The 12,500-nt window shown below is 43.8% G+C and overlaps 1 protein-coding gene across 1 annotated transcript; it reads left to right on the forward strand.

Annotated features, from left to right (window-relative positions):
* Positions 1 to 1,089: 1,089 nt before the first annotated feature.
* Positions 1,090 to 12,187, forward strand: LOC143040785 (uncharacterized). Its single transcript, XM_076212218.1, has 2 exons — positions 1,090 to 1,393; positions 11,163 to 12,187. The coding sequence occupies exons 1-2, from the start codon at positions 1,090 to 1,092 to the stop codon at positions 12,185 to 12,187; spliced, it is 1,329 nt and encodes a 442-aa protein (XP_076068333.1).
* Positions 12,188 to 12,500: the final 313 nt, after the last annotated feature.

The following is a 12,500-nucleotide window of genomic DNA, read 5'->3' on the forward strand; positions in this document are numbered from 1 at the left end:
GAAGGAGGCGCCAGGAAATTATATGGTTGGTCGGGCGGGCGGAAAACGACGCACCTGAACAAGATTCAGAGTTACGTCGTCTAGAGTTCTACCTTAAGCATACAGAGGCACAGATACGATTAAAGGTTAATGCAAGTGGAAGTAGGTTTCCCCAACATCTTTTGTTTTAGATAAGGCATTTAGGTTATTTCTTCCTTTTTCAGAGAACCACCTAGACGAGTTTTTTGCTAGTTTAAAAAGGCTGGCTATCCACCTAGAATGACTAAGGCAGTTTTGACCAATTCTGTTGCAACAGTGTTTTAGAGGTAAGGCATTGAAAGCTTAATGACCCTCCTTGATAAGGAGGCTTCAAATTATGATGCAGTAAAACGTCAAGTGTTAAATGCCTACTCCCTTGTGCCAGTAACGTTTATGTAGAGATTTCTCGTTTGTAAAAAGACGGTTGAGATTAGCCATTTAGAGCTAGCTAGTACTAAATGACAAGCGTTTTGAAATTGGAGGAGAGCCTTGGCCACGGAGGATTTTGATAAGTTGGTTGAACTTATGGAGGATTTTTATCTCAATGTATCGAAAGAGTAGCTACACATCTTTCTGAAAAAGACTAGAACTTTGGAGGAGGCTGCTGCAATGGCAGACAAATATGTGCTAGCCTGGAAGGACCCTCATTTGCCTCGCCCAGGTAATGGATTAGTCAGTCAACCCCAGTCAAAGAGATTGGCTGTGTCCAAGAGACAGGCCGGTCCTCCTTCGCCGATCAAAGGCAATTCTAAATTTGTTCCTGCAGGTAAGCTTAGGAGTAGATTTTTGTTAGCGAAAGATACCGGCAGGATATCCAGAAAAGGACGTGAAGACCTTTGGGGTGGTAAACAGTGGGAATGCGAGCCAAGCACCAGACGCAGGTTACCAGGTAAGGTCTCAGTAGACGATGTCTCGAAACCCTCTAAAGTTTTGCTTGCCACACCAGAGTGTCGCCGCAAACAGTGGTCATGCTTCATCAATATGCTCAAGAACTACGCACAGACCTCTGGGGAATCTTTAGAGGCCCCGTTTGCCTCACGGGCCCGGTGAAAGAAGCCGAGTTCGAGGGAGATGTGGAAGTCGGCTCCCTACCGGTCTCCTTTGCGGAAGCTTGGAGTGAAAACACAGTTGCTCGAGACAGAGTTGGGTCACCTGAGCTTCGAGCAGTATCGAGAGCTGCTCGTCGTGATGGATAAATACACCATTGTGTTTAAAGACCGACCGAGTCTGGCCACCTCTGTAGTCCAAGACATTAATGTAGGTGACCCTCCCCCGGCGAAACAAAGCCCATATAGGGTGCATCCCCACAAGGCGCCCTTGATACAGAAGGAGATAGACGCAATATTACTGATGGGCCTCAATCGACCAGGTGCGAGTGAGTGGTGTTCACCCGTTTTGCATGTGCCCAAACAAGACGGTAGCCAGAGGCTCTGTATTGATTTCATGAGAATAAATAAGGTTACAAAGAATAATGATTTTCCTCTGCAAAAATAGAGGATAGCACAAAGAGCATAGGCACATCAAACTACCTTTCAAAGGTAGACATGTTAAAGGGATTTTGGCAGATTCCTTTGTCGACCAAAGCGCAAGAAATTTTTTGTTTTCCACTTTAGGGCAGACGTATCTTCCGTTAGTTTTACCTTTTGTCTTATGCAATTATCCATCCACCTTTCAAAGCTTAATCCATTCTGTGTTAGATGGCACTGTCGTAGTTCATTTGGACAACATTTGATTTTCACAGACACATGGTAGGACTATATTAAGCAGCTGGATTCCCTGTCTAATGCTCTTAACAGCAACAACAACAGCCTCGTTGTAGATTAGGAGGTTCCTAGGTGTGGTAGGATATCATCGGCTCTACATAAAGGACTTCGCTGAGTTAACTTTTCCACTTACTAGGTTCCTAAGGAAAAACACTACTTTCAAATGGTTAGAGCTTTGCGAAAAAATGGCTATTAAAGCAAGTTGCTCCCAATATTGGAAAGAGTTTTAAACTCGCTTGCGATGCAAGTGATGGAGCAATTGGGGTTATCCTGCTTCAGGAACAGGAACAAGGAGTAGATCACCCAGTGGTATACTTCAGCAAAAAGCTTACCCCCGCTCAAAAGAATCATATGACGGTGGAGGAGTTACTCAAGATTGTTCTTTCCTTGGACTATTTTTCATTTTATTTGATTCCCTCAGAGAAATAAAAATCTACACGGATCTTAAGCCGATCACATACCTAAATCATGAAAAGTGGCTTAATAGATGGAGTTTGTATCTCCAGAATTTCAATATAGAGGTAATTCATATCAAGAGAGTGGATAATGTCCTTGCAGACATGCTATCGCGACCTACGAACGGGTAAAAAAAAAAAAAGCGTAAAGACCTGTGCTTTTACACATTTCCTACCTCTTGGTGGGAAGGGCTGTCACGTAACAAATATCCAAGTGTGATCTTCTTCTTTTTCTTCTTTTTCTTCTTCTGCTTCTTCTTCTTCTTTTTCTTCTTCTTTTTCTTTCTTTTTTTTCTTTCATGTTGTTTATTAGTTAACCATCGGCAGATAGCTTGACCCCCTCCTCTCTCTCTCTCATCGGTGCATACCATTGTCACACCAAGAAGGTCACGGTCGCTCAGATTACAGTGGGAGGTTTGGTTGTCCTGTGCTTAGGTCATATGGACGCTGCTATGGCAGGCTAGTGTATACTGCCCAATTTATGTAGTTTTAATATTTCGTTTTTATTTTCCTTTTCCTTTCTTTATTGATCTAAACTGACTAAAGGAATTTGAATACAAAAAATTTCTAACGATTATATGTGTCAGTGCGCTGCAACGTACTTTGGTTACTCTATTGTAATTTATGTTTAGGCATACATTTGCGGAGATTCCGTCACCAGCAGTGGGCATGTGCACTGCGCACTCGAGTTGCCAGTCAATCATCTTGTTGTTTGTTACTCTTTTCTGTGTTACTATTAAGGTAATTTCGGATATGTATTTTCTTTGTGTGTGTACTTTAGAGATAGTGTGTAAGTAGTTAGGCTGTAACGCAGATATACAAAGTTGGACAGGAAATATTTCTTTGTGGCACCCTTTGCCTCCATTGACCTGTCGGGTCAATTGTGAGTATTTAAGGAAAATGTTAAACCTCCCTCTTGCTTTCTCTCGCTTCTTCTCGCGCAATACGACTGCCCACCGGTTCCCTTTTTACGGGGACTTTACCTACATGTATGTAGTACCAGTTTAAATGCATTAATGCAAGTATTTTTTGTAGATATGAGGAAATACGTCCCACTTCTCCAATAGTTTATTACCACTATACTACTCATGTATATATATACATATATATATATATATATATATATATATATATATAGATAGATATATATTTATATATATTCACATATATAAATATATATATGTATATATATGCTTATATATATATATATATATGTATATGTATATATATATGTATATGTATATATATACATGCATTTATACATATACCAAGGCTTTTTTCCTCCTTACACAGGGGGTAGCCAAAAAGAAAAAGGGATAGAAACCACTCCCACCCATTCCATTCCCTACATATTTCACTCCCTTTCACCCTCCTACCTCCCTCTTATCTTGGCATCTCCTGGATGACGGTTCATCCCTGCATCCTGTCCACTGCCCTGAGTCAGAAACAGTGTCGCAAGACAGCACATCTACAGCAAGGCCGCTTCATAAATTCGGCGACCCCCCCCCCCTCTCCGTCCCCTCATGCAGAAAAGGAGAAGACGGGGAGAAATCCCTTCGGGCTGCGACAATTTTTTTCTCATACATACTTCCTCACCCCCTCCCCCACCCACTCCCCCTCATGCATCACAGCATCATCCATATACAACCATTCACCACTCACCCCTATCTTCTGTCCTCTCCCGTCCTTCCTCCACAGACATACCTCTCTTTTGCAATGCCCCTTTCACCCCATCCATCTATCTCATCCTAGAACGCCCCCTCATATTCACTCCTTCTACCTCTGCCTTCCACACCTCTTTTACTAATCTTTCTTCACTCATTCTTTCCATGTGTCCAAACCATCCTAATACTCCTTCATCAACCCTATCTCCCAGCTCCCATTCCACCCCTGTTCTCCTCCTCACCTCCTCATTTCTCACTCTATCTAGCCTAGTAACCCCTATCATACTTCTCAGACATTTCATTTCAAACACATTCAAACTCCTTCTCTCTTCCTCTCTTATGTTCCATGTTTCTGCCCCGTACAATGTTGTTGCCACAATCACTCCTCCATACAACTTCCTCTCAGCATCCATTCCCAGATGTCTATTTCTCATTACACTTTTTAATCCACCAAGGCATTTACTCGCTTCTCTCAATCTACATTCTACCCCCACCTTCACTCCTCCCTTTCCTGCCACATTCGCACACAAGTATCTAAAAGTATCCACTTCCTCCAGTCTCTCACCACTTAATGCTCACTTTCAGTCTACTGTCACTCTCTCCCCTTGTACATCTCATCACCTTACTTTTTCCTACATTCATCTTCAGCTTCCTTCTTTGACGCACCTTCTCAAACTCTGTCACTAACTTTCTCAATCCCTCCTCTGATCCTGCTACAAGCGCAGTGTCGTCAGCATACAACAACTGGCTCATTTCCCACTTTTCTCCATTTTCTTTAATCATCTCGAAACCCTGACCCACTACCCTTGTATTCACCTCTCACACCACCCCATCCATGTATAAATTGAACAGCCAGGGCGACATAACACATCCCTAACGAAGTCCCACCTTTACATCAATCCATTCACTCTCTCCATTTCTATTCCTAACACAAGCTCTACTACTCTCGTAAAAACTCTCGACTGCTCTTAACAGCTTTCCTCCTATCCCATATATCTGTAGTACTTCCCACAGGGCTTTCCTGTCTACCCTGTCGTAAGCCTTTTCCAGATCCATAAAAGCCCCAAAAATATCCTTGCCTTTTCATATAGCTTTCTCACATATCTGTCTTACCACAAAAATCTGACCTACACAACCTCTACCTGTCCTTACAACCACACTGTTCCTCACCAATTACTCCCTCTCTTCCTCTCCTAATCCTCTCAATCAAGACCCTCCCATAAGCCTTCCCAACTACACTCAACAAGCTGATCCCTCTGAAACTACTACACTCACACTTGTCTCCCTTTCCCTTGTAAAGCGGAATTATACAGGCCCTCCTCCAGTCCTCCGGCACTCTACCCTCTGTTAAACATACATACATACATATACCAAGGTTTTTTCCCCCTTACAAGGGAGGTAGCCAAAAAGGGAAAGGCATAAAAACACTCCCACCCATTTCATCCCTAAATACACTCCACACCCCTCCCACCCTCCCTCTCATCTGAGCACCTCCTGGATGACGGGTCATCCCTGCACCCTGCCCACCGCCCTGGGTCAGAAGCAGTGTCGCAAGACACAGTACATCCACAGCAAGGCCGCTTCATTTAATCGGCGACCCCCCCTCTCCGTCCCCCTCTGCATATAAGGCGAGGACGGGGAGAAATCCCTTCGGGCTGCGTCAAAATTTACTCACACATACTACCCCGGCCCCCACCCCCCCGCCGATTCCTCCTCATGCAGTCACAACATCATCCATATACAACCATTCTCCACTCACCTCTGTCTTCCGTCCTCTCCCTTCCTTCCTCAACAGACATTCCCCTCTTCCCCAAAGCCCCCTTCACCCCATCCATCCACCTCATCCTAGGACGTCCCCTCATGTTCACTATCTCCACATCTGCCTTCCATACCTCTTTTACTAGTCTTTCTTCACTCATTCTTTCCATGTGTCCAAACCATCCTAATATTCTTTCATTAACCCTATCTCCCAAATCCTTTTTCACCCCTGTTCTCCTCCTCACCTCCTCATTTCTCACTCTATCCAGCCTAGTAACCCCCACCATACTTCTCAGACACCTCATCTCAAACACATTCAAACTCCTTCTCTCTTCGTCACTTATATTCCACGTTTCTGCCCCATACAATGCTGTTGGCACAATCACTCCTTCATACAGTCTCCTTTTCGCATCCATTCCCAAATGTCTATTCCTCATTACACTCTTTAAACCACCAAGGCATTTACTCGCTTCTCTCAATCTACATTCTACCTCCACCTTCACTCCACCTTTTCCTGCTACACTTGCACCCAAGTATCTAAAACTATCCACTTCCTCCAGTCGCTCTCCCTTAATGTTCACTTCCAGTCTACTGCCACTTTCACCCCTTGTACATCTCATCACCTTACTTTTATCCACATTTATCTTTAGCTTTCTTCTATCACATACTCTACCAAACTCTGCCACCAGCTTCCTCAATCCCTCCTCTGACCCTGCCACAAGCGCAGTGTCGTCCGCAAACAACAGCTGGCTCACCTCCCACTTTTCTCCATTTTCTTTAACCATCTCCAATCCCTGACCCACTACCCTAGCATTCACCTCTCGCACCACCCCATCCATGTATAAGTTGAACAGCCAGGGCGACATAACGCATCCTTGACGAAGTCCCACCTTTACTTCAAACCACTCACTCTCTCCATTTCTAATCCTGACACATGCTCTACTACTCTCATAAAAACTCTTGACAGCTCCCAAAAGTTTTCCTCCTATCCCATTAATCTGCATAACCTCCCACAGTGCCTTTCTGTCTACCCTATCATAAGCCTTTTCCAGATCCATAATGGCCCAAAAAACATCCTTCCCCTTTCCTATAGCTTTCTCACATATCTGTCTTACCACAAAGATCTGATCTACACAACCTCTACCTGTCCTAAATCCACACTGTTCCTCACCAATTACTCCTTCTGTTCCTCTCCTAATCCTCTCAATTAAGATCCTCCCATAAGCCTTCCCTACTACACTTAACAGGCTAATCCCTCTGAAACTACTACATTCACACTTGTCCCCTTTTCCCTTGTAAAGAGGAACTATACAGGCACTTCTCCAGTCCTCCGGTACTCTACCCTCTCTCCAGCAAACATTAAATAACCTCACCAACCAGTCCACCATCACTGAACCTCCCTTTTTCAGACATTCTGCATGGCATCCATCCAGACCAGGTGCCTTACCTACTTTCATCATCTTTACAACTGCCTTCACCTCATCCTTCCCTATTTCTCCTCCATTCTCCTCACTCATCACTCTCATTTTCTTCGCATTTCCCACTGCAACTATCTTTCCTTCCCTATCCTCCTTCACATTTAGCAACTCCCTAAAATATTCTGCCCATCTTCCCCTTACTGCCATCTCTTCCATTATCATCTCTCCATCTGTACCTTTTACCTTTTCTTCCCTACTTGATTTGCCTCCTCTTCCTCTCTTAATTTCTTTCCAAAACATCTTTTTATTACTTTCAAAATTTTCTGCCATACTCCTACCCCATTTCACATCTGCTCTCCTCTTTGCCTCCTTTACCTTTTGCTTTACTTCTCTTTTCTTTTCTTTGTACGTCTCATACGACTCCCCCGTCCTCTTTTGTAACCAATCTGTGAATGCTCTCTTCTTCTCTTCTACAACCTTCTTCGTTTCCTCATCCCACCATTCACTACCCTTTCTTCTATTTCCCCCTGTCCTTCTTGTTCCACACACCATCCTTGCACACTTTAAGACTCCCTCCTTGAACCATCCCCATTCCTCCTCCACACCCATCTCTGCTCTATCCTTTACTCCCTCCCACTCCTCCTTCAGCTTCTTTTCGTACTCCTTCTCCTTTTCCTTTTCATTCAAGGAGTTCACTCTAAGAACCTCCCTACCTTTTGTCCCTTTCCTCTTTCTCCATCTATCCTCCACTCTCAGCTTACCCCGTCTGGGGTATTGGCTGCTTGTTATTGTGGCAAAGTAGCATGCAGTCGATACTTTAGGGTCTATATGGGGCGCCCCTACGGACCAGAGCCACACATCATTTTGTCTATGATAGAAGAAATTCTGTTCATAGAGAAATGATGACACTTTTATACTACGACTGTCCCTCCGTTATGCTGTCCCCCAACCCCTTGTTGCTGTCCTGTACCATTTCTCTGAGTATTCTCTTTCTGTGATGGGGGAATTCCCTGTGGTCGGGGAAAAGAATACTGCCACCAAGTTTCCCACTTGGATCGTAAGTGGCGAGAAGAAAGGGACGGGGAGAGGGACTAGGCATCCTTCTCCCTGTAGCCCCACGGGGCAAATTCCTAAAAAGGAAAGTGAAGGCATAAGGGGTGCTGGAGGGCCTCGGGCCAGCACCCTAAGGTTTGGGTCTTTTAATGTGCGTGGATGTGGTACAGATGAGAGTAAAAGGGAAGAGATAGGTAGTATGTTTGTGAGAAGAAAGATGGATGTGTTGGCTTTGAGTGAAACTAAGTTGAAAGGGAAGGGTGAGTGTAAGTTTGGGAGTGTAAGTGGGAGGTTATCAGGAGTGAAGAGAGGGCGAGGGAGGGAAGGGGTGGCTATTCTAGTGAGTGAGGAGATAGGTAAAGAGGTAGTGGAGTGGAAGGAGGTTTCCTCAAGGATAATGTGGATGAAGGTGAAACTGGGAAAGGAGATGTGGGTTTTTGTAAGTGCATATGGGCCTGGCAGTGAGAAGAGCGTGGAAGAAAGGGAGGCCTTTTGGATAGATTTAAATGAGTGCATAAAGGGTTTAGGAAGAAATGTCAATGTAATAGTACTGGGAGACCTTAATGCTAGGGTGGGAAATGGTCTAATCGATGGAGTGGTTGGAAAGTGTGGAGTTCCAGGAAAGAATCGTAGTGGAGAGTTGATGGTGGAAATGTGTCTAGAAAGAGAGTTGATGATAGCAAATACAGTGTTTCGGAAGAAAGTCAAGCATAAGTACACATGGGAGAGGGTGGTGGAGGGAAGGGTGGTAGATAGAGCGCTAATGGATTATGTAGTGGTAAATAGGATTATGATAGGAAGAGTTAAGGATGTACATGTGCTAAGGGGAGAGGGTGGGGGAATATCAGATCTCTGTTAAACAAACATTAAATAACCTCACCAGCCAGTCCACCGTAACTGTGCCTCCTTTTTTTTAGACATTCTGCATGGCATCCATCCAGACCAGGTGCCTTACCTGCTCTCATCATCTTAACAACTGCCTTCACTTCATTTTTCCCTATTTCTCCTCCATTTGCCTCACTCTTCATGGTCATTTTCTTAGCGCTTCCCACTGCAACTACCTTTCCCTCCCTATCCTTCTTCACATTTAGCAACTCCCTAAATTACTCTGCCCACCTTCCTCTCACTACCTTCTCTTCCATTATCATCTCTCCATCTACACATTTTACCTTTTCTTCTCTAGTTGATTCGCCTCCTCTTCCTCTTTTAAATTCTTCGCAAAACATCTTTTCGTTATTTTTAAAATTTTCTGCCATACTATTACCCCATTTCACATCTGCTCTCCTCTTTACTTCCTTTACTTTATGCTTAAGTTCCCTTCTCTTTATTTTGTACCTCATATACGATTCCCTCGTTCTAATTTGTAGCCAATGTATGAATACCTGTTTTTTCTCTTATTCACCCTTCTTTACTTCCTTATCCCACCACTCACTACCCTTCTTTCTATTTCCTCTCGCCCTCCTTGTTCTACACATCATCTTTGCACACCTTATGACTCCCTCCTTGATCCATCCCCATTCCTCCTCCACTCATAGTTTACTCTATCCTTCACTCCCTCCCACTCCTCTCCCAGCCTCTTCTTATACTCCTTCTCCTTTTCTTTCTCATTTAAGCAGTTCACTCTAAGTACCTCCCTACTTTCTGCCCTTTTTCTCTTTCTCCACCTATTCTCCACTCAATTTACCTTCCACCAGAAAATGATCTGATATTCACCCACTCTCTCCCCTTAGAACATGTATATCCTTAACTCTTCCTACCATACTCTTGGTCACCACTATATAGTTCATTAACGTTCTATCTACCACCCTTCCATCCAACACCCTCTCCCATGTGTACTTATGCTTGCCTTTCTTCCTAAACACTGTATTTGCTATCATAAACTCTCTTTCAAGACACATCTCCACTATCAATTTTCCACTACGATTTTTACCTGGAACTCCATACTTCCCCTCTATTGGTTCGTTTCCTACCCTAGTATTAAGGTCTCCCAACTACATTGACATTTCTCCCTAATCCCTCTATACACTTATTTATATCAACCCAAAAAGCCTCTCTTTCCTCTACGCTCTTCTCACTACCAGGTCCATACGCATTTACAAAAACCCACATCTTCCTTCCCAGCTTTACCTTCATCCACATCAACCTTGATGAAACCTCCTTCCAATCCACTACACGCTTACTTATCTCTTCACTTACTAGTATAGCCATCCCTTCTCTCCCCCGTCCCCTCTTCACTCCTGAGTACCTTCCAGCTACACTCCTAAACTCACACTCGCCCTTCCCTTTCATTTTAGATTCACTCAAAGCCAGCACATCCATCTTTCTTCTCGCAAACATACTGCCTATCTCTTACATTTTACTCTTATATGTACCACATCCACGCACCTTAAAAGACCCAGACCTTAGGGTACTGGTTGGAAAACACCCAGACCCTCTTATGCCATCACTGAGCTAAGGGGAGACCCCATGGCTAACCCACTATGCTGGAAATATTCTACGCCATTGAACATGACGGGGCCGAAGTTGACACATAGAGAACATCAAATATCCTAGTAGTTCACATCGATGAAGAAAATAATTTGCCAAACTGGAAGGAAGCCCACGTTCTACATAGAAAAATGGGAAAAAAGAAAAGGAAAGCTTTGGAGGCGGCACACATTGCCACCGAGAAAACCACAAATTCTCGCAAGGGGTTTATGTCCTGGGCTCAAACGTCCGCACAACTGGCGGTCGGTGAAAGTGGGGGGACAACGTGACCGGGATGAGGTCACGCAGGGTCGTCAGATCACCATGTAAGCTGTTGACGGATTTTGATTCTTATTCTGTATTCAGTCCACTGAGGAAGACCGAAGAGAGGTCGAAACGTCTGGTTCTGAATAAAGCTCCATACTCTAGCCTTAACGATTCATTTGCCACCTCACCTCCATATATATATATATATATATATATATATATAAATCTATATATATATATATATATATATATATATATATCCAGGCTGAATTCATCTCCAGGCTGAATTCATCAGAGAAGCAAACACATCAAGGGGCCACAATCGTAGCTCTCTTCTAACGCCTGAGCTTCGAGCGGCCGCAAAAGAACTAAAAGACAACAATGACATTGTGATCCGCAGAGCAGATAAATCACACATATTTGTACTCCTGGATAAAGAAGACTACCTGAGTAAAATGTCACGTATTCTGGATGACACCAAAAAATTTAAGAAGATCACTATAAACCCAACTGATGGCCTCAAAGTTAAATTGAACCGCCTAATTCGCACAAACAATGCACTCACAGGAGCTCCCAAGCTACCACTCATCGAGGGAGACCATAAGCTTGGTTACATTTATGGGAACGTTAAAACACACGAGTCCAACCAACCTCTTCGCCCGATTATTAGCCAGATACCGGCGGTCACTTACAAGCTAGCTAAGTGTTTACATGCTCTAATCTCACCCTTCACACCATCTTCATTCAGTCTCAAGTCTACCGAGGAGTTCCTTGATATTATAAAGACATCCCGACCATCAGGAATCATAGCATCGATGGACGTTGAGTCTCCCTTCACCCACGTCCCCATAAATGAGACTGTTAACCTTATCTTCAGTAGGCTATATCGCTCAGATGAAATTCATTTCCCAATTCCCGAAGATATACTGCGTCAGTTACTACAAGCCTGTACCAAAGAGGTACCGTTCTATGGACCCGACAAGAACATGTACGTGCAGATTGATGGAGTAGCCATGGGTTCCCCGTTGGGTGTCCTTTTTGCTAATTTTTATATGGGCTCAATCGAAGAGACGATATTTACACAACACCATGAACTCAAGCCCTCCATTTATACAAGATATGTAGATGATATCTTTATCAGCGCTGACACAGAAGACAGTGTTTCTCAGATCATTGAGATGTTCGAGGAAAACTCCTCACTCAATTACACACATAAAATTGAGATTGAACGCAAACTCCCTTTCCTCGACACCGTTGTACACAGAGGCACAGACAGTTTTTCCACGGAAGTGTACGTCAAACCGACCAATTTAGGATTTCGTTAATGGCGCCAGCGAATATCCTGAGAGATATCGACGCAGTGTGATCAATTCTTTTGTCAAGCGTGCGTTCACACACTACTGTACATGGACTGCTACCAACGCTGAATTGAAAAGAATCTCCCAACTACTTTCCAACAACGGCTACAAGAAAGAAGAGATAGACGATGTCATAAGAAGACGACTGGACACTTTCATGGCCCATGAGACACACGTGGACAACCACCAGACCATCAATTTTTATTATAAAAACGTTATGTCTTCTGCTTACAAACAAGACGAGAAATTCATGCGGAATATCATACAGCGTAATGTTAAA

This window comes from Oratosquilla oratoria, chromosome 29 (genome assembly GCF_046742065.1).
Source record: "Oratosquilla oratoria isolate Oo_2021 chromosome 29, ASM4674206v1, whole genome shotgun sequence".
Classification (NCBI taxonomy): Eukaryota; Metazoa; Arthropoda; class Malacostraca; order Stomatopoda; family Squillidae; genus Oratosquilla; species Oratosquilla oratoria.